The 23,152-nt window shown below is 45.0% G+C and overlaps 1 protein-coding gene across 1 annotated transcript in view; it reads left to right on the top strand.

Moving 5' to 3' along the window:
- ANTXR1 (ANTXR cell adhesion molecule 1) overlaps positions 1 to 23,152 on the top strand; it is a 216,110-nt gene that overhangs the window by 115,687 nt on the left and 77,271 nt on the right. Inside the window, exon 13 of the mRNA XM_027621494.2 lies at positions 14,640 to 14,735. Coding sequence (XP_027477295.1) covers positions 14,640 to 14,735 — 96 coding nt within the window. The remainder of the gene's footprint in view (positions 1 to 14,639; positions 14,736 to 23,152) is intronic.

Raw genomic sequence — 23,152 nt, 5'->3', positions numbered from 1 at the left:
TTAACTTGGTATAATTCTAGTCTGAACTTAATGACATATCCTCAGCATATATGAAACAAATATTGACAGAATTACAAAGAGAAATTGATAGATCTACCACCACAAGAGATTAAAATACAATTCTTTCAGTAATTAATAGATTAAACAGCCCAAGGAAAGGTAATAAAATACAAATGATTTGAATAATGCAATTAAGCATGACCTAGTGGACATGATGGCTCTGGGGGATAATATGGCCTGGGTTTGGCAGCTGTCTGAGGCTACAGCAAAATGTTCTCAGAAGGGTCCAGAGTTTTTTGGTTGCATTAAATAGGGGTTACACAATTATAAGACTAATGGGGAAAAAATACCATTATTTTATAAATTCTAAGACACACTTTTTGCACATTTTAACATCTCTGAAATTGGGACTTTTCAGATAATCAATAATATCTCATCATTTAATTGGCCACATTTTTCCCTAATGGCTCATCAAATAATCAGTTATCTACAAGGATGCATCTTAAATTCAATGAAATATTTCCCATCAGTCTGTACTGTGTCAAAAATAAAAGAAACGTTTGCTGAACAAAACTGATCAGTCACCTCCTTTCCACCATCTACCCCATCCACTGTGGAAAAAGAGAACTCTAGCCTCTCTCCTTTGGAGAGTGGTGGATAGAAAGAGGTCAGGAGCTGATCACCAACCACATTATAGCCAACTTCATCATATAGCCAGTGGTGGTGCTATTGCAGGGCTTATCATAGTTGGGAAAAATCTCACATTTTTGGAAGTACCAAACAGACTTCTAAACCTACTAAACAGACATCAAAGCAAAGTCATAATGGAAATTAGGAATACTAATGGAAATTAGGAAATACTTAAAATTAGTCAATTATGAAGGAAATGCTTAAAATTAGTCAATTATGAAGATGCCACATAGCAAAACTTGTGAATGCAGCTAAAGGGATTCTTAGAGGGAAATCTGTAGCCTTCAATGTTTGTATTAGAAAAGAAGGAAATTGTAAGTCAATTAGCCAACAATGAACTCAAAACATTAGAGGACAACAGAGTAAACCCCTCTAAAAAAAGAGAAGGACAAAAGTATGAAAGTAAGAACAGAATAGAAAACAAGACAAATAGAGAAGTAACAAAACTATTAGCTGGGGGCAGGGGAGATGAAAAATAGACGTGTATCCGAAGAACTGTGTTAAGACTGGATGGGGCATGGACCACACTTAACTGCTATCACAAGTTGGGGCTATGCTGGAGGGAGATCGTTAACCAAGAGAACCAAGAAAACACATGTCGACTGAGCTTATCCCTCACCTACACCTTGGTCTTTCTTCCTATGGAAGCCTTTGTACAAAAATGAATGTAAAATACTGTATAATGTTTACACGTTACTTTCTACCATCTTATCATGAGCTAAAATCATGAGCCATGACCTAATCATGAGCCAGATCACTATGAAATCCTCAATTTCTGAGGCTGTTGGCCCTTCCAAACACTGTGGTTTATTTGAAGTTTATGGTTCTGCTTTTTCTGGTCTCTCACTTCTTGGTATTATGCATGTGTCTTCTGTTCTAGATGCCCCCTTTCTAATTTGGCAGTTTAAGATATCAGATACCAGACAACCAAGCTTCTACAATTCGTATATAAAAGAAGAATCCCTAGTCTCTGAGTAAGAACTTGAGAGAAAGTGTATGTCCTAAGTACACAATCTTTAGTGAGTAACCAGTGTGTCTATTCATTACTACTCCTGGGTTGTTGGAGCTATTCTGAATGTTTGAGTCTTTTGGGTTGAGTGTTCTGGATTAGTGAATCTAGCTGTGAGAGGCACAATTGTAGGAAGAAGTGAACAATTTAAAGAGGGTCCAGGGGCACCTGGGTGGCTCAGTCGTTAAGCGTCTGCCTTCAGCTCAGGTCATGGTCCCAGGGTCCTGGGATCGAGCCCCGCATCGGGCTCCCTGCTCCGCGGGAAGCCTGCTTCTCCCTCTCCCACTCCCCCTGCTTGTGTTCCCTCTCTCGCTGTGTCTCTCTCTGTCAAAAAAATAAATAAAATCTTTAAATAAATAAGTAGGGTCCAAAAGTGTGTATGAGTGGAGAGGGAGAGGGGGAAAGATGGGGGGTGTGGAGAGAAAGAAGGAGAAGGAGGAAGAGAAGGAGGGCAGAAGTAGAAAAGGAAGCGCAGGGAAGGACTGATTAACAGTTTGGGAAATAGGGCCAACGGATCTCCTTTCTGCCAACACTGAAATAATTGCCAGCTCCTTAAATGGTTCAAAATTGGCAAAACCCGTGGACTAGACTATCACAGAACTCCAGGAGACAGCTGCCAGACCCAAGCCGTATTATCCCCCGGAGGCAATTTATGGACACATTGCACCAAATCGCAAGCTGTCCCAGGACTGCTTCTGATCAGGACATTATTTGGGACTGACATGATTTATATTGTTTGCACTCCCCAAAAGCCAGCAAGCCCTTCCTTCTGCTCCCTGCAGAATGACAAAGTCCCACAAGAGTATATAAACACCTTTGCTTTTGCAAAGCAACCAGCTTCTCCCCTATTCATTAAGAAATTCAGAAGTCAGTGATTTAATTTATATCTCCCTAAAACAAGAGTCCGTCAGCACCACGAGCAACTATAACTAGCATTCCTTTGACATTACTGTGGTTGCTAGAACAGATGTTAGCTTGATCAGTGCCCAAAGCAGTGGGCTTAATGTTTTGTTTCTTCAAAAAAAAAAAAAAAAAAAATTAAAAAGCATTTGAATAAGTGACAACTAAAATATTCCTGGGTTTTTTTTACACACAACCCGGTGTCAGGAGAACTGCTTCATTTGCAGGCCAAGGCAATATGAAAGGTGCAGCTAAGGCAATTTCTTTTACCTTCATTTCCCAAACTCATGGAATTGGAAAAGGTATCTGAAAGTTCAAGGTTTTGAGAATGTGTATAAAGGTACAAACTCAACTTAAATGAATATCTAACAAATGTTGCTGCTGATAGAATCCAATCGGCAACCTCGGTTGACCTTTACTTGCTGGCCTTAAAATTTGTGAATGCATTGATTCCTGATAGATAAAAATGTTTGACAATGATCAAAAATTTGCATTCCATACCTCCTCACTCTAAATAAAGTGATGTCCATCCCTACTTCTCGCCTTTGATCACATTTCACTTTCCTTCTGGAATGCCCTCTCCTTTTCTCCACCTACCCAAATTTCACGGTGGCTTCAAGGCCTGCCAAGTGCTGCCTGGACCTGCCCCAGGATGCCTCACTGACCTTGGCAAGCCTCCTGAACTCTCTCTGCTCTGAGTTCAAGTACTGTGGTTTGCAGCATCATTTCAAGTTTAACTCCACATACCCTGTGCTGCTCCTTGAGTGAGCCCTGTGAACTAGTCCTGACTTTCTAACTGGACAGTGATGACATCTTACAAGAGTAGAGTCTGTGTTCTTGTTTCTGTGTCTCCTGCTGCTGACTGTATGTTAGAAACTCAACAGAAAATGATTAGTTGGTTTCCAGAGACTCTATAATTCAGTTTAGAGACATAGTTTTGAGGAATCAGTCATCATGGTCACCACTGGTAAGCATCTATGTATGTGAGGCACCACCCAAATCATAGGCCTGGCTTCTACCTGTCCAAGTTTATAATCAAAGGCAACAGCTAACAGTATACAGTAGGTATGCTTACTTGCTGATAATAGGTAATAATGATGCTGACTAATATGGGAGGGATGACCAAGAAAACCAATTAAGCTTATACCTTAAATAAAAAGCTACATTAAAGGCAAGTCCCTGTAATGAAACAAAAAATGGAAAAAAGAAATTAGCCTTTCTCTTCCAGTGCCATCATATTTGAACATTACTAAGGAACTTTCTGTCTAATCCTATTTCAACAGCCCACTCACAGGAACTAAGGCATTTTGAGTACTAATGAGCTGCATCTTGTCTGAATCATTCTCTAAAAACTGGTTTTGATTAACAAGCTCTATGCATTTTATGGAGAGAAAGAAAATGTTGAATGAATCCAAGATTTACTTATTATCACCCTTACCATTGTGAGTGAGATGAAGTGTCTCTACTGGCTCAGGGTGACAAGAAGACCAAGATGATGCTGGAGAGCCTTGATATGGAGTGTCCTTCCATGACAAAGGACCTCAGAGCTTGAACTTGAAGGAGTGTGGCTTCAATCTCCCCTCAATCCCATACCAATGATGGCTTATCTAAGTCCTTCTGGTTTTATTCACATAAGGCATAAAGTCATAAGATTTATAGCAAACTAGAATTTGCACATCCAAATGATTGCTAGTCCTTTAAAATATTTACCTCGGAAAGCCATACCCTTTCTCCAACAACCCTGTCACAATGCCAACTATCCTCTGCACTCCTCTGAAATTACCATCACTTCGAAGTTACGGTATTTGAATATCCTCAATAGGGGAATAAGGAAACATCACCCTTTGAAATGGAAACAATCCCTAGAAGTTGTGGGAACCGGGTCTGGTGAATGGTAGCTAATCAAGCTGGGAACCTCCTTGGTGAAAAGCAAAACGTGACTAAGAAGGTAGAAGATTTTCTTTTTGTGGCCTATAAATTGGTTTCAAAAACAGTTCTAAGGGAGGTGTTTCAGGATTGTTTTGAGCAATCGTATCATTGGAGAGTCTCCAGCGTCCAAAGCCACTAAGTTTGGAGGGAATGAGATTCATTTGGATGTGGGGGTTTTGCTATGTTCACTACAAGAACAGCCTCATTACTTTATAGCCATACTTTTTAAAAGGAGTTTCACTAGGGCTTAGGTAATTCTCACTTAATATTTTTTCTATACTGCCTACTTTGTGGGTTAAGGAATCCAGTGTCTTTGGTGTCTACCAATTTTATTGCCATTTCTAGCCCAGATTACCTCTCAGGTAGCAGGAATGAATCATAATGTTTGATTATGATTTACCAACATTAATATTTGATCACCTTTAATGAGGGCAATTAAATTTGCCATTGGAAAACCCACATGGGTTTCCCTTTTCTTGACACTGGTATGGACATCTGAGGGCCTGTGGTCTCCCAAATACCTAACCTGGGACCACCCACTAACACCATAGCTCCAGCCACATTTAGCAGGAGACCGTTTACGGGAATCAAATTCATTCGCCTAGACCAAGCCCAGGCACATCAACAGGAACATGACGTGGGTATAGAAGCAAGGGGGCATAGAAAGGGAAATCACATCTGTTGAAGGATGGCCATATGCCAGGATCTTTACATCTCTTATTTCATTAAGGATCAAATCAATCCTGGGAAGTAGGAATTATCTCAACTTCATATATGTATAGAGAAAAGGAAGTTTAAGAGAAGTTGAACAACTTATCTAAAGTCTACATATTAATATTTTAAAGTCTACATATTAATAAGTGGAAGAATTAGGATTTAAATATCCTTTCCTGATTCCAAAGCCCAAGCTTTTTGCAGTGAGGTTAGTGAGCTGTTTCCAGCGATGGGGCCTTGGAGGGGGGTGAGCCGCCTAGGGAAACATCAGTTCCGGTGCCACCTACTAGCGGTGGAAGGCATTAACCTGCTAAATCCTAATTTCCCCCCACCTAATAAATACTTGAGTGATAAATCCTTTTATGTTTGAAACACTGTACTATGTCTCCATGTTACAAAGATGGGTAAATTCAGACTTGTGTCCTCTAGGGGCTTACAGTTCGGTGAGAGAGACAAGCCCATAATGATATTATTTCTGTAATATACAGTAAATGCTAAGGTAGACATATAAAATGAGAGCACAAACTCAGGGTTCATTGGTAATGTTTTCTTGTCTGTGTTCCCCACTCAACTTCAAGGTCAGTGATCACGAAGACTATGTCCATCTTTTCTGCCCGTGCTTATAGAGGGCCTAGCACATAGTAGGTGTTCAATAAGTAGGCAAGGTAGGAATGAATCAGGTGTTGCCTGAGCTAAGACGTGAAAGATGAGAAACAGCTACCCAAGCAATGAAAGGACGAAAGGGTGTTTCAGGGAGAAGAACACAAGAGGAGAGGAGAGCGAGGGGTGCACACGTTTACTTTTGTCAAAGCACAAAGTGTAAGGTGGGAGGTGGAGAGGAGAGGAGGCTGGAGAAAAAAGAGAGGCCTCTCTGTGAAGGGCCTCGAGCCGAGGACCCATCATGGGTTCTGGGGATTTGATGGACGCCCTGAAATTGTCACCAAAATTTGTGAGCTTGTGTGTAAACGTGAATGTGTACTTATGTACTTTTCTGAGGAAAGGGGTGTGTCACTTTCATCAAATTCTCAAATGTTACAAAATCATGCAAACGATGAGGAGCCGTTAGAGCTATCAGAACAACATTTTAGATGGATGAATCTAGATGCTGCTGTAGAGGATGGAATTTGGGGTAGCAAGATAGTGGTGGAGAAACCAGGGAAGAGAGAGCTGCCACTGTCCAGGAAAGAAATAATAAGTTTCTAGCCCTAATCCGTGGTGTTGAGGAGGAGTAGACAGGGCCAGATCCGAGAAGAGGTGAGGTTGGTGAGTAGTGCCAGTGAATGAGGACCGAGAAGAGGTGAGGTTGGTGAGTAGTGCCAGTGAATGAGGACCGAGAAGAGGTGAGGTTGGTGAGTAGTGCCAGTGAATGAGGAGAGGACAACAGCTTGAAGGGGAGAATAAGGAGCTCAGTTTGAACCGTTGACTTGGAGGCATCAGTAAGACCTGCTGGACAGTGGAATGACCCTGACTGCAACGCTGCAGCCTGAGGAGAGATCTAGGCAAGAGATAAAGAGGTCAGTCCTCAGAGCAGCTGCTGAGGATAGTTCTGAATTCCACTTCAGAACTATCTGGAATGTGACACCTCCCAAGCGCCAGCCCACGTCCTGGGAGGGTGGAGAGCAGCCTGGAGCTGAGGGGGCCGCAACACGGGGTGCAGGGTGCCCCCCTTGCCTCCATGGGACCTCTCATCTGAAGAAGACAAGTCTCTTGATCTCTGCACATTCCCCTCTCCCCAAAATGGCCTCTTCGGGATTTAGAACCAGCAGGCTGCCATGAGATCGCAAGGTCATAGACCAGAGCTGCCCCCGGAGAAAGGGTCACTTTCCCTTGAGGGCTTCAAACACAACCTCATTCAGTAGCAGAGAGGAAGGGCCAGGGGTCAGGGTGGAGGGAGGAGATGAAGAGGGGCCACCGGGTAGCCTTACGCCGTCACCACCCGCCTCGCTGCGTCCTGGCGTGCCCTTTGGCATCATTGGTCACCAACTGAATCCAGGGACATCTCGTTGCCAGCTTTTAAGAAGCTCAAGTGGGTCACCAGCTATTTCCTTGTCATATTTTTGCCAGAGTCTAGCTAATGGCCCTTCAATGTGGCAGAATAAACCTGCTAATTTATTCTTTCATGTTAAATGTTGAAAAGCTAGCCTAGTCTGACCACGTGAAAGGATCTGATACCTTCAGTAGTTCGCGTTAATACGCGGATCTGCAAAACCTGGCAGAGATCACGAAACAACAGCTAACCCGCCACTGTCAGTGAGGGCTCTCGGAACCCCTCGGTTAATAATCCATGTGTGCTGCTGTCAGACCTCATCGTTACTGCCGCCACGGCCCGTCCTGGGTGGTGTGGAAAGAAGATACATTGGCGGGGCCGTTGTGGTGGAGGCAACAAAGCATAGAGTGCTTTCTTTATATGTCTCACACAGATGAGATGCCCCCAAAATGATAGGTGAGCCTCACTATTGCCTTTATTATTGTAGGCTAAAGACTGAGTGTAGCAGCAAATGGGCTGGAAACTGAAGTCCAGAATTAAATAGGTTTACCAGTGTCGTCATGGACATGGGGCCTGTACAGGGAAGACTTAGAGCCGGCAGCAGAGTTACCCCAGCAGCCGAGCTTTGAGCTACAAGTTTGCTTACTCGAATGTGTCCCTCCTACTCCTCCTAAGGCTCCGGCAGGGGCCCTCATAATTTTACATTTCTATTCTTATGTTCTTTCTCTTAAAGAGGCTCCCCCAAATTGTGTAAGCATCGGGCCTCCCGGCAACACCAGCTTCAACCCTGTGGAAGCAGCATGCTCTGGGAGGGACAGGGAGAACAGATCGCATCGTGCTTGGTTCACTCAGGCCTTCTTCACTGAATGAGTAAAGGGGAAGAGAAGGTCTGCACACACAGGGTGCCTTCGACATGGAAGGACACACAGGAGTGGGGAGGAATGCTCCCTCCTTAACCGAGACGCTTCACCGGCTACATAATGAGCCAGGCAGGGCATGGGGCAGAATCCCAGTCCAAACCCAACTGCGAGATGTGGGATAGCACAGAGTTTCTCTAAGCTGAGCTTCCCCCAATCTCCCCCTGATTCCTTCCAATGTTATCCTCCTCTCTTTACCATGGCAACCCCCAAAACAAAACAGAAAGGAGGAGCAGTGCTGGATGGTCTATGGTCCCAAGGCCTGCCCCTCTCTCTCTCTTATCACCATGCAAATGGGCCCAGACATGATCCTTCCCCCTCGTGCCCTGCATCAGAAATCCAAAATTAACTACAACCTACCGAGTAAGAGATGCCCTCATTCGGTGAGCTGGGAACTGAAGGAATTAAAGAAAGCTAGGAGGCGGGCATCTGGCCTTTCAAGCCAGGCAGCCCTCGGGGATGGTCACTCTAACAACCATAACCTGATCGGAGCGGGGGAGCAGGGCTGAGCATCGCCTGCCCTCGGATTTAAGAAAGCATGAAACTATTCACCGAAGGAAACGGATTATTTCCCCCCTCCACCCCCCGCAACTGGAAGAGACACCACCTCATTCTGCTCGCTTTCCCACCTGCCTTGCAGCCCTAGTCACACATCCCGAGCCCCCCACCTCCTGCCAAATATTTTTCTAATTCAAAAGCCATGTTGATTTTTTTAAACTTTCTTTTCACTTTTTAAATAAAACAAGAATTTAACTTGCACTGATATTTAGGCTGTTGGAAAAATAACAATGGTAGGAATCAGTCTTTAGCTATTTATCTGCTGCTTTTTTCCCTCTGAAATCTTTTGAAGGTTTCTGGAAAATTACAACACGGGGGCTACCTGGCAAAGACAGGCATCAGAGTCTGAGAGTTTGCTAAGCAAGTCAGCTTCTGCTCTTGCTTTGGCTCATAGAATCAGGTCCCTACCTCAGATTTTCCCTCCCCAGTGAGGACTCTCAGAGAGCTTGGAGTATGCATCTGCATTAGCCTGGAGGCTGGTACCTGCTGGAATTATTAGTTCTCAGAAGCCACCTTGCCCTCTGCCATCCCCTAGCCACCCGCGACACACCTGTGCAGGCACAATTCCGTAACTGGAGTCACTGACTTAAATGGCCCCACTCAGCCCTGTGGTGTGAGCATGTAAGCCTAGGGGTCTCTTCAGTCCTGACCACCCTTGCCCCTGGAGAAGGGGGAGAGCAGAGACTGAGCCCACACACCTGTCCTAAGTCAGGCAGAGAGGAACAGTCAGCCCATGACCCTCCTAGAATGATCCAGCAATAAGCTTTGGGGAATAGGCCAATAGATAGTGAGCTGGGACACAGGAGGGCAAGTCAGTGGCCAGAGCCCAAGGAGTCAAGGCAATTGGTACCAGAGTAAAGGAACGGAGCCAGGTTCTGGGGCACTAGGTTACAGTGTGTGGGCTCTGAAACTTTCCACATGCCTCTCGGCCAACGGCACAGCCTAATCCTTAGCACCCAAGGGGGTTCTTCATTTTGGGACTTGGTAAAGGTGCAAAAGAACTGGTTTAGAATAAGTGACTAATTTCATGAATGAAGCAAATACCATTTACTAAACAGTGCAGATGTGTATGTATTTGGATACTACATCCTGATACATATTCAACAGGTTACATGGGGCCATCCTTGCATGAGTTATCAATCCCACTTCACAAAGTTATTGGTTGAAACTCCAAGCCAAGACTCCAAGGGGAAGGTGGGCTCTGCTGTTGGTCCTCATCCCCTTCTGACTTCACTCTGAAATACAGTCTCACCCGTGTGACACGCTGATCCACACCGGGCCACGTGGGTGAAGCTTCCATGGGAGCAGATACAGCCATTCCAAATACGGTCTCCATCTCTCATGCAGCCTCTTACGGTTTAGCCTTGAAAGTATGGATATTTCTTAAGTGAATTTTTAAAAAGATTTTATTTATTATTTATTTATTTATTATTATTTATTTGTTTATTTTAGAGATAGGCAGCATGAGTGGGAGGGGCAGAGAGAGAGAGAGAATCTCAAACAGACTCCACACTGAGCAGGGAGCCTGACCTGGGGTTCGATCCCAGGACCCTGAGATTATGACCTGAGCCAAAACCAAGAGTCAGACGCTTAACCAACTGTGCCATCTAAGCACCCCTCTTCAGTGAATTTTTATCAATCTGATAAATATCAATCTGATACTGTGATAGTTGAGTGGGAGGAGAGTGAGGTTCTAAGATCAGATGATGAAGGTTCAATTCCAGTTTTGCAACATTAAAATTGTGGGCAGCTAAATATGTATGTAAGTGGTACATGGAAGGTCTTGGGTTAAGTTACATACCTTCGCTGAGTTTCCATTTTCCTTCCCTGCAAAATGGGAAGAATGATTCCTAGAAGACTCCTTTAACAAGGCGCATTTAATTAAATGAGATAATGTATATATAACACTTTGCATAGCGCCAAGAATGTAAATAGCACACAATAACGGTCAGCTACTGTTAGTAATATTAGTAATGAACACATCCGTGAAAATGCAAAAGTTTCGGAAGAGTGACCCTCTAAAATGTCATCCTGGAAGAACTAGAAAAGCATTTCTGCCCTGGGCCTTTGACCCCCTGTCTTTCCCTCCTGGAGTCCATACTCTAGAATGTCAATAGCATTTGCTTCCTGAGAAACAAATCTGAAAACAGAGCCCACCCCCGCCCCCCGCCCCCAGGTCCCTCTGGGCTCAGAATAGAAGCCATGCTCCTCCGCTGGGCTTGCATGGCCTCTGACAGTGAGGCCCCCAGCCCTTTCACTCCCACCCCATGCCCTGCAGAGCAGGAGTGCCAACGTCTCCTCCACCCTGTGGGGCCAGAGCCCCAGTGCGATCTCCTCTCTGGAGTGGTACCTCCCCGGCCCTCAGTTCCTAGCACTTGTCGAGAGCAACAGCCTGCTGGTTAAACTGCGGGGTGTGCAACCGAACAGCCCAGATTAAATTCTGGTTTCTTCCTGTGACCTGGGGCAAGTGTCTTCACCTGTCCTTGCCTCAGGAATTTTATCTACGAGAGAAATAATATTATTAAATTCATCTGGTTGTTAATGAAAATTAAATGAGCTAGCCTAGGGAAAGCCAGTTAGTACATAGAAAGAACAGTCTTTGGCACATAGTAAGTGTTTAAGATACTAGCTCTACGAATAACAGTTATCACCCTCATCGTCATCATCATCCTCATTCCACCAGAATGTAAATTCTTTAAGAGTAGAGGCTGTCTATATTGTTCAATATCTGACACATAAAAGGTGCTGGGTATACAGCTGTTGAATAACACGCAGCCCCCTGCATGTGGTTCATTGTTTATACAACTTCCTCGGCAGACCGTGAGCACCTGGGTTCTGTCTAATCGATCCCACATCCCCGAGGTCTGCTCAGTGGGCACAGAACAGATGGTCAATAAACGTTTGCTGAATGAGTATGTGAAGGACCCTCTGGTTGCATGTACATGTTATCTCCCAGGAAAACACTGGCTTCAGGTCTAAGTTTATCAAAAATTCCTGCCCTGTGTTTGATGGTGACTCTTTTGCACTGGGTATATATGTTAATGATTGTGGGAAGTGCTAGAAAAGCAGGCAGTGCACTGGGGGCTGTATCCCTGGCTGTCTCCAGAGCAGGACAAAGTCCCACCAGGAGCTCCTGACCCTGTGGGTTCCCACTCCCCTCATTGCACCTTACCCCTTCCTGAGCCCCACGGCTGTCCCCCTCCTCTCCCATTCCTCCTCCTTCCGCTCCCCCCCCCCTCCCCGCAGCTTGTAAGGGGCGGACCCAGCCTGGCTGGAGGAAAGCCAGACATAGGTGTGTCTCACCCCAGGAAGTCTTCCCTCAGGGCTGAAGCCTCCTCTGTCCCCTTGCAGACCAGGTCCTTCTCCTCCTTGCTTCACAGGAGACCTTCTCCTTCTTCCAGAAAGAAGTAAAAACCTTTCCCCACAATAGCTGAGCCTTTCTGCTTCAGTTCCTCTCTCTAAAGGGAAAAATAAAATCAGGAGCATGGAGATTGAGTATAATGGGAATAAATGAAGTCTGTAAGCTTCACTAAATTACAACTCAATACTAAAGCACTGCTGTTTTATGAGCCTCTCAGTAACCAAACCTATTTATTATTCTAAGTGCCAGCAAATTTATGATCTGCAACGCCCACCGTGTTTGCTGTGGTGAGGCCACGGAGGGAGGGTGAGGCGCAGCGCCGTGTTCGACATGACAGCTTCCGTGCCAGGGGCCGCCAAGTCTGCAGGCACCTTACGTGGCTCCTTCGTCCTGCCCGCAGTGCAGTGGGGCGGCTGAGGTTGGGTGTCTCCATTTATGGGTGTGGAACGCAGAGACTGAGGGGTTAAGAGTTACCCTTGCCTAGCAGTAAGTTTGGGAAACACTCATGATTTCTCTGTGTCCTTGCCGAGAGCATCCCTCTCTGCATGGATGTTGTGGGTCCAGCGGCCCTCTCCGGCGCGGCCATGTCCATCCTCTGGCACCTGTGCTCCCTCCCCACCCGCTGCCCAGCCCTGCACCTGCACCTGTGAGGCTGCACCTCCCTCAGGGGCACTCTGGCACTCCCAAGCCTTGGCTGGGCTGGACCAGGGTGTTCAGTTCCCTGGCTTTTTCCTCAAAGACATTCCAAGGAGTAAGAGCTGCCTTTAAAGGGCTTCCAGGAGCCCCGGCTGAGCACTCAGAGTGGGAGTGGGTCAAGTCCCAAAGCTTCCATTAACCTGCCGCACTTCCCTGAACGGGCCACCCAACCTCGCTCCTCCTCGATGGGCTGGGGGGTGAGAGGCAGCTCTGAGAATCTGATCATGCGGTCAGCGGTCTCCCCTGAAGACACAGGTCATGATGATCACGGTGTAATTTGGAGAGGGTCACAAGCTTCCATCCCCTTGAACCCCTCTGTGTACCCCATAGGTCCATGAGCCCTGGGTAAGAACCTCTGGGCCAGGCGAACTTGGACACCAAAGTGGGGAGTCCAAGGACAGATTTTCAAAGAAGAACTTCAGTAGTTTATCTTCTTACTACAAATTGTTAAAAAAAAAGACAGATTTTTTTAATATACATTTTTTAATTTTTTTATTTATTTGACAGAGAGAGAGAGACAGCGCGAGCAGGAACACAAGCAGGGGGAGTGGGAGAGGGAGAAGCAGGCTTCCCACGGAGCAGGGAGCCCGATGCGGGGCTTGATCCCAGGACCCTGGGACCATGACCCGAGCCAAAGGCAGACGCCCAATGACTGAGCCACCCAGGCGCCCCAAAAGACAGATTTTTTTTACAGAAAATTACTGTAAACCCACTACCCGCAAAACCACTATTAATACTTCAATAAATATCCCTCAGTCTTTCTCTCTCACTCCTGACATTTATACATAAATCCACTCATTATATCAGGAATGTTTTCTCATGTCATTCACTCATTTAAATATTATTTGAAAACAACGTCTACATGGTAATCAATGGCACGGTAGTTCTATAATGTATTATTAGCCAGTCCTTAATTGAAAATAACATTTAGGTGTGACCATACGTGATAATTTGGGGGGCCTAAAAGTGGAATTTCCAGCTTTGCTCAGAAAGAGTACCATGACAATTAATACCTGTGACAATCTGCTCCTCAACCTGCCCGCTCCTCCCACCCCCCCAAAAGTTGTGCCTGTTTCCACTCCCGGCAGCTGGAAGCGAGGGCAGGTGGAGGAGACTTAAATCGGCTTGCGTGAGCTAGCAGCTGTAGGATCCTGACACGGAGCGGGATCTCTGTTTGCTAAAAGCTAACCACCATCGCAGGCCATGGCAACCATGTCTACTTTCAGGACCAGCCTTGGCATGTTTCGAAATGGGCACGATTTGTCTTGGGCGCCTGCCTCACCCCCTGGCCCCAACTTGACAGCCACTTGATCTGACAGTAGTGCTGACTCAGCCAACCATTCCCCTGGCCTCCCAGGTTCTGTACCAGCAGCTCCCCCTGCCTCCCTAGAATCCATCTGCTTTATCTCATCCTGTCAGCGGGCTCTAGACTCTGCAGCATGAATCCGTGATGGGCATCTCTGTGAACGAGTCCGGGGGAGCAGGCTGAATCCTGAGCAGAAGGGCCCTGAGTGCGGGGCAGGAATAGCAGAGCCAGAGAGTAGGGGCATGTCACCAGGCAGCGGGTGATGGGCCACCTCAACGTCCCGTTGCACCTTCCCTGGCTCTCGCACGGTTGGTCCTTCAGCGTGTTGTCCAAAGAGAAGAGTGGGGCCTTCTGAAAGGACAAATCCATTTCTCGTGAGAATTGGCTATGTGGAGTGTGTTGCCCAGAATGCTGGGCAGAGTTTCAACCATTTGTTTGGCAAGCTGTGCTCTTCTCTGGGCCCCAAATCTGCATATTAGGGATGGGAGGGCGGGGAGGGGGAGGCTCCAGGTGTCGCTGGGCGCACACATGGCCTGCCCCACTGCTGACCATCTTCCTTCTTGGCCCCACAGTCCGATGGCTCCATCCTGGCAATTGCCCTGCTGATCCTGTTCCTGCTGCTGGCCCTGGCTCTCCTCTGGTGGTTCTGGCCCCTCTGCTGCACCGTGGTAAGTGCCCAAGCGGGTCCTCCCCACCCCAGGCCTCTGGCAGAAGGTGACACAAGGTTAACAGGACCATGAGGAGGACAGGTTGACAAAAGAAACAATTTAAAGATTAAGGACAAATTTTGCATTATTCATACAATTTATACAAAGTTGGCATAAACTGACATTGCTCGGCGGAACCACAAGTCGTTAGGAATCAGTATGGGTTAGGGAGTGAGATGGCCAGTGGGCACAGCCTTTACATAGGGCAGCCGAGGGTGCCGCTCTGGCTCTGGTGCTTGGAAGGACCCACAGACTACTGTAAATGATGAGTGGTATCTGATATGCATCACACTCGCACGTGTGCGTGCGCGCACACACACACACACACATACACGCATTGTGAGTTGCACCAGCTGATACTCATCCAAGGCCACGCTAGCCTCAGCGGCTAGTTTGTCCAACTGAGAGAGTGCCTTTGGCCTCTTTATTTTTAACAAGCCTGACTGACACCCGCCTTTATCTCATTATTTTTAGCTAACATTTATAGGATGCACCTACCGTGTGCTCAGCACTAGTCTAAGCACTTCGGCTACAAGATCAGTACAAATCTGTCTCCTCCCCATCATCGCCATCAGGAGCCACCACAGGGCTCTGGCCAATGTCTCCCCAGATAGCTTTGGGCCTGGAATAATCTGCCATCAACTGCAGCACCCAGTGAAATGTGCCTGTTTATCAATTTTTGTTCCCTGGCCCCTAGGCTAGGAAAAGTGCAAACAAAGTCATATCCAAATGAAAAAAAAAATCGCTTTCACGTGCCTAACTCCTGCCTTTCTGCAAATCGCAGCATGCACGGTAAAGCCCAGGTGAGTTTGAAGTGAGGACTGTTCTGCCGCCAAGCATCTTCCATTCCCTGTATCTTAGTTCTTCCATGGAAAGTCCCGTGGGGGAGAGAGTGAGCCTCTCCAGCAAAGAACTTTTCTTCATTTTCTCTTGAGCATTCAGTACACAGTGCAAGGGAGGGAACTCACATCTGTGTATGCAACTGAGCTCAGCAAGGGCCGAAAACTCAGAGAGCCCTGGACTCAAAAAGGTGGGGAGAGGGCTTCGAATGACATTTTATAAAGAGGTGGTAAAGGAAGGACATGAGAAGCTTGACCAGAATGTGAATCCATGTAGCAGGGACTTCTGGAAAGAAAAGAGACTCTTGCACCAGCAGGGCCCCTGGGTGTTGAGGGAAAGAGACAACTTTCAGTGGATCAGAACATGTGTGTGCAGGAGGGACCCAGGACAGGCGCAAGCCTCGGGTCAGCTAGTGCAAACCAGACTGGACCAATTCACCCAGACTCCACACACATTCTTCCGACAGCAGCCCCGAAAGTTAAAAGGTGTTTTCAGTCCTTAAGGCTGCACAACCGTTTTATTTTTGAGGGTAAAAAAAAAAAACCATGAGTCAGCTAAGGTGCTTTCTATGGTGATTCAAAAACAAGCACATCTTCAAGACTAAAATTCTGAGAGGGGGGAAAAAAAAACCCCAACAAACCTTTGCAGCGGGCTCTTGAAGAAAGGGGTGGCCAGGGGTGGAGGTAATGGTGGCCTTGAACAGCAGGGCTCCTACTGTGGTAGGCGTCACCCCAGTGCCTTTCATTCTCAAAAACGGGTACTTCTGGGTGGGGACAGCTAGGCACAACAGAACAGCTAGCAGCACTCTGTCACTTACTAGCTGTGTGATCTTGGGCAAGTTACCTAACCTCTCTGTGCCTCAGTTTCTTCAGTTGTATAATGAGGAAAATAAGAGCACTGACTCATGAATAGATGGTGAAGCTTAAAAGAGTGCGTGTATATACTGCTTAGAGCAGTAACCCGCACATAGTAAATGCTGTCCACTGTTATCAATATTAAAAAATATTTACTATAATAGGAATATATTGCTGTATTCCTGTATTTCCATAGAATTCCATTTATATTGGTAGGAAATGTCTCTTGAGATATGACTGACATATGATATTATATAAGTTTAAGGTATACAACATAATGATTTGATACATGTATCTATTGCAAAATGTTTACTGCAATAAGTTTGATTAACATCCATCCTCTCACATAGTTACAAATTTTTTTCCTTGTGAGGAGAACTTTTAAGATTTACTCTCTTAGCAGTTCTTAGCAACTATTAAACATACCATACAGTATTCTTAACCATGGTCATCCTACTGTCCATTAACAAGATACGCTACATGTAACATGATATGATTAACAAGATGTGTAAATGGACAATAGGGTGACCATGGTTAAGACCACTTCACCCAATTCCCTCTCCTCCCACACCTCCAACCCCACTTCTGGCCACCACAAATATGATCTGTTTCTAGGAGTTTTGTTTTGTTTTGTTTTTAATTCCACATGTAAGTGATATCACATAGAATTTGTCTTTCTCCATTTGACTTACTTCAGTTAGCACAATGCCCATTTGACTTACTTCATTTAACACAATGCGCTCAAGGTGTGTCCAGGTTGTTGCAAATGGCAGGAGTTCCTTCCTTTTTATGGCTGAATAATATTCCATTGTATATGTACTACAGTTTCTTTATCCATTCATCTGTCAATGGACACTTGGGTTGTTTCCATGTCTTGGCTATTGTAAGTAATGTTGCAGTGAACATGGAGGTGCAGACACTTCTTCAAGATCATGATTTCATTTTCCTTTGGAGATCTACCCAGAAGTGGGACTGCTGGATCATATGGTAGTTCTATTTTTAATTTTTCACGGAACCCCGTGCTCCAATTTACATTCCCACCAACAGCGCACAACAGTTCCCTTTACTCCACATCCTTGCCAGTGTTTGTTATCTTTTGTCTTTTGATGATAGCCGACCCTTCTAACTGGTATGAGGTGGTATTTCATTGTGGTTTTAATTTCCAGGGAAATGTCTCTGAATTAACATCTTTCATTACTGGAAGCAGTGTCACCCAAGGCCAGATTGTTTTGCAACATTCAAAATATTTTTCAATGAATTTCTCTGCTTAAGTCCATGTTGCTTTGGAAGGTGGCCAAAATGTGTTAATGTGATCTGATTTTTTAAGTCCCAAAGGATTTCTTTACAAGGGAAGATCTTGGAGATTAATTTTCCTGTTTATCATGTCTATAAAAACTGCCTTCACTCCTATTTCTGGAAGCTGGCCAGAGCTCTGATGTTTGGTATGCCCCCAAAAACTATTTGTTGACCACTGACTTTCCTGAAGAGCGATGATGTCTGAGGAGACAGGATAAAATCATGTGTTTTCTAAAGGGAGTACACAGGAAGGAGGGCAAACATCACCTCCCTGCCTCCGGCCCCCATCCCAGGATCCTGGTTCTGAGGATGCAGGACGTTTCTCTCCCTTGAGGGACAACACCCCTACCCACAGTTCTGGGACTGGCAGAGGGCATCCTTGTGAATGATGGTCCTGAAACCTTCCTCTGTCACTCCCCCTACCCTGCCCCAAGTGCAGGGGATGCCCCATGACCTGGTACAGAAACTGCATCGTGACGATGGGAAGCAGCCAGGGAGCAGAAAGGTCTTGTGAAATGTGGAGTAGGAGAGGCTGCTTGTCTCTGCTACAAAGTTTTCTCCGGGAGTGATATACAAAATATTTAACAATATTATAAGGCTCCCCACCCCAACTGAGCCAAACATTAACCCTTTAGTGGCTGGCTATGGGGCAGGGGTGGGGGGCAGTCCCCAAAATCCTGGGGCAGAAGGGCAGGGACTCGGATTGCTATTTACTAATCATAAAGAGCACTTTAAAATGTACCGGCACCTGGATGGCTCAGTCACTGGGCATCTGCCTTCGGCTCAGGTCATAATCCTGGGGTCCTGGGATGGAGTCCTGTATCAGGCTCCCTACTCAGAGGAAGCCTGCTTCTCCCTCTCCCACTCCCCCTGCTTGTGTTCCCTCTCTCACTGTGTCTCTCTCTACCAAATAAATGAATAAAATCTTGAAAAAAATAAAATAAAATAAATATTATTAAAGTGTAATGACCAGTCTGACCAGACCAGACATAGTGGTTACTATCAGGCCTGCCCTCTGCCTCAGCATCCTTGCTTCCTGCTAGCCCTGTCTGGAAGAAGACATGTGAAGGGTGACCAGTGCTCCCCATTTCATTTTGCCTTTCCTCCAGGACCCCACGCCCATCCGAGCTCTTATCTTCCAGCTAGATGGAACCTGGGGTAACTTACTGCCCACATAGCAGAATAGAATCTCTCAGTCATGACTGATGGAGAGAGAGAAGTAATTGGCCAGATCCTGGATCAAAACCTTTTAGTGTTCCCCAGCCTGGCTCTTGGGATCCCCAGGTAAACCTTTGGCTTCTAAGATTCCTACGTGTATTCACTGGCACAAAGACACCCACAGATGGGTGTTATGAACAAATAATGAATCATGGAACACTACACCAAAACAAATGATGTAATATATGGTGATTAACATAACAATAAAAAATTTAAAAAAAAAACACCCACAGTGAGGGAGAGCCAGGCACCGGACTGTGCACACCAGACTTATTTGCATTTTCAAAAAGAGAATTCAAGGGTCAGTATTATACCAGAAAGAAATAAAGCCCTGCCTCAGTCCCACAAGGGGCATCACGGTACCCTTTAAGTCATGCGCTGGCCACTCCATCTACTCATAAGTTTGGTCCAATAGTATTGAAATCTCTCAATTGAACTCAAAAAAGAAGAAGATTAGGAAATGAAAATAAGAAGAGGATCATGAGAAAAAAAAGAGCTGAAATATATTAGAAGAGTAAATATTTTGAATGGCTTGAATGTGTAGAGAAAAAGTCAACAGTGAATCAGTGATATGAGAGCACTGAACTATTCTAGAAAATGCAGGCAGTCCTGCATTTCATAAATTACATGGAGGTTACATATAATGTCTTATATGTATCAAATTGCATAACAAAAGACATTTATATCGGTTTCTTGAATAAAATCATAGAAATGTGCCCGTGTTATTGGGAGGTTAATGGTGTATCAGGAACTCCAGGTAAAAAGATCTTGCCATATTTTGCCAGATAAAAAAATTCTGGAGACTGGTTGCATAACAATGTGAATAAACTTAATACTATTGAACCATACACTTAAAAAATGATTAAGATGATAAGTTTTAGGTTTTGTGTTTTTTATCACTATTAGAAAGAAAACAAAAGAGATCCTGTTATAAAGTTACAGTTCTTCTGAAATCCAATTAAACCATGCTATTTAGGTGAGATCAAATCATTATATTTCTGTTCAAATAAAGGCAAATATTTTTATTCAGTTTGTAGGGAGAGGATAGTGTGCATGCATCCAGAGTTTCTCCTTACATAAGCAAAATTCTGCTCTCTTTTGTTCTTAATGCTTTTGTAGGTATCTTACGAACAGTTTTTAAAGCAGTGTATAAAAGATCATGTTTAATTCACTTTATTGAATTTCAAGAACAGTTCAACAAATTAAGTCCCTTTGACAACTCCAATGACAAATTGCAAGGGACAAAAATTAATCAAGAACTTGATATGCCTTATTGGAAATAAAAATAAAGTCTTCAAACAATGCTTTCCATACCTTTAAGCATAACATTTAATTGGTAGGGCCAGACAGCCCAGCTTAACATCAGCAAAGGGATTTACAGTTGGTTTGTTTAATAGAAACCTGACTGGTGCAAGCAGCTTCTTAGCCATGCATCTCGGGCCTAGACTCATCATGCTTTCTGGATCCTTTCTTGCCTCCACCCATTCCCATCTGGACACTCCTCTGTAGCTTACGAGATTATTCCTGACAAGCACACAGAGCTCTGTCATGGCCTGCCCTCACCTCTGGAGCTCTGCACCCCACACCCCACACCACACACATCCAGTCTGTTCTCATCTCTGCCTTGCTTCGTGGCTCCCCGCATCCCTGCCACGCTGGCCTTGCCACTTGCCTTATAACGCAGACACCACCACCCCCATGCCTGCTGGGTGAAACAAGGAGAGGCGAGCTGTCATTAAAGACAACTGGGTTCCAATACGTAGCTTCCTCTTCCCTCACAGGATTGCGCCAATCCCTCCACCTTAATTTCCTCACTTGTAAAATTTAAACACTGGAACCATATTGTCTCCAAAGTTACTTCTTTATATTCTTACCTCCTATAAGTGCATCTACTCCTCCCTTTCAAGATTCCCTGGCCTGTGGTTCTCAAACCTGATTATACATGGAAATGACCTGAGGATTATATGATGGAATTAATCAGAGGCAGCATTTCCAAACTATGTCCACAGAACAGTAGTACCTACAAGATGTGAGTAGGTATACTTCAGAACAGGGGTATCTAGACAATAAGTTTGAAAGACACTATTAAACTAAATTGAATAACTGTCTTCACTGTGGGACTTCTCAGAGCGTTTAATAAGATCATTTGTGTTATGAATGTCCAAACTTATTTTGACCCTGGAACCCTTCCTTAGCCTATTCCTATCCCCCTGCCCTTCCAAATACCTATTAATGTACAGACACCTGGAAAGACGTGAATATTCTACCAAATACTGTTTTGGAAACATAGTCAAGCAGTGGAAAGAGCAGATTCCTGAGCTCTGAGGTGCAGCCTCTTTCCTGGCCCGCTGAGAGACTGCATCAAAGCCAACAAGCTTCACAGGCTGTGAACATCTTCAAGCCTTCCTTGTTCCCTGTGTGCCCTGCTCAGATCCCATAGGCACTACTTGTGGCTGGAATCATCTTGCCCATAACCTAGGCAGACTGGACGCTCCTCCCCTCAAGCCTGAGGGGATCTGAATTCATGGATTTCTTTTAACCGTTTCACTTAACAGAGTTTTGCAGTGACAGTGACATATCATCCACTGGAGAATATGCACAGCTATTCTTTTAAGTTACCGTGTGAGCCACGTATGCCTGATTAACTAATGTGAAAATGCTTGTCCCTCACTACTCTCATTTAGTTATTAAGGCATTCACTCTAAGGCAAATTAGGGATGCGTCTTAAGAGAGATGAGTTGGGAGGGCCAAAAACATTTGAAATTTGAGTCCCAAATGCAAAAAAGGAAAAAGTTGACCTCATTTCTATGAAAATTTCTTGCACTACATTCTAGATCAACACCTTTCGTCCTATAGCCTTTGCTAAACTACAGTGTCCAATTACTGGATCCAGGCGGTACTTGGCCAGCACTAACCCACTCCAATCAGCTGTGAGGTTTCCGTGACATTTATGTTGTTCGTAGAGTAGAAAGATCCACTTATCTGCCATTAGCTAGCATTTCATGCTTCCTGGATGTCTTCCACATCAAGTTGCCCGTTTTCCCTTGGTTTTTTCATTTTAATGAGAAGAATAGCTGTGATAAAATTTGTCTAGGATTTAAAGCATGAAAGCAAGCATCCCCATCTACCTGTGATATTCAAGCCCTTGTTAGATGCCTTTCGGAGCTCGACTGGCATTTCTTCTCCACACAGCTCTGTTCTGATGGCTTCTCCTCACACGGAACCTATGAGGCCAGGAGACAGCGGAAGAGTTAGTGCTAAGAAATCAACCCAGAAGTCTCAGGATATGCAGTGTTTTAAATGTAAGGCCCCAAGAAACTTTAGCCATCTGAATACAATATTTATTTGAGCCAACCCCTCTGAGCATGCAAGAAACAATCATTTGTGAAAAAGAAATTACTCTTGATGGTGATACAGTGAGAACTACATAGCAGAACGGGGCGGGGGGGGAACTCCTAGAAAAAAATAGAATAAAAGTTGTTTCAAATACATATCCAGGCTCATAAGAAAATAGAGGACATTTCCAGGGCCAAAATAAAGAAGGATCTGGAAACCAGATGGTTGACTGACCCTAAAGCAGTGGCAGTCCGAGGGGCAGGAGATTTTCTGATCTCAATAACCTAGACCTTTGTTTTAATAGCCTTATATAGGCCCATAAAATTGTGGGAGTTGCAATGGAGTCTTCTGCCTAAAGCTGGGAACTTGCGTAAAAGGATGGGCCATGGGTTTGGTGCGCGCGTGTGTGTGTGTGTGTGTGTGTGTGTGTGTCCCTAAGAATTCAAAACTATAACCTCTCAGTTTTAGAATTCACATATATCTTACTTGTGGTTCTGTAAATTGCACACTAAGAAAAGTGGTCAGTTTGGAAGTACTTAGGAATCTGCAGAAGGAACCTCAAATCCTCTCTGGCAGGTGGAGTCCTCAACCCAATCCTCACAGGATTCTCTCAGGTAAATGCAAAGTACCCATGAGCTCACAATCCAAAATTACCAAAAACCAAAGGAATATAATTACTGAGATTCCTTGAGGTTTTCCAATACATATGGAAAGCACGGAGACCGGATGTGAGATAAGGAAGTCAGGCTGGGTCAGGAGTTTCTGTGTTCTCTCCAAAGTTAGCAATGGCTATTAAGTTAGCAGGTACCTCAAAAGTTCTTCAAAAAAAAAAAA

This window comes from Zalophus californianus, chromosome 8 (assembly GCF_009762305.2).
Source record: "Zalophus californianus isolate mZalCal1 chromosome 8, mZalCal1.pri.v2, whole genome shotgun sequence".
In the NCBI taxonomy this organism is placed as follows: domain Eukaryota; kingdom Metazoa; phylum Chordata; class Mammalia; order Carnivora; family Otariidae; genus Zalophus; species Zalophus californianus.
This window is presented reverse-complemented; position numbering and strand designations above follow the sequence as displayed.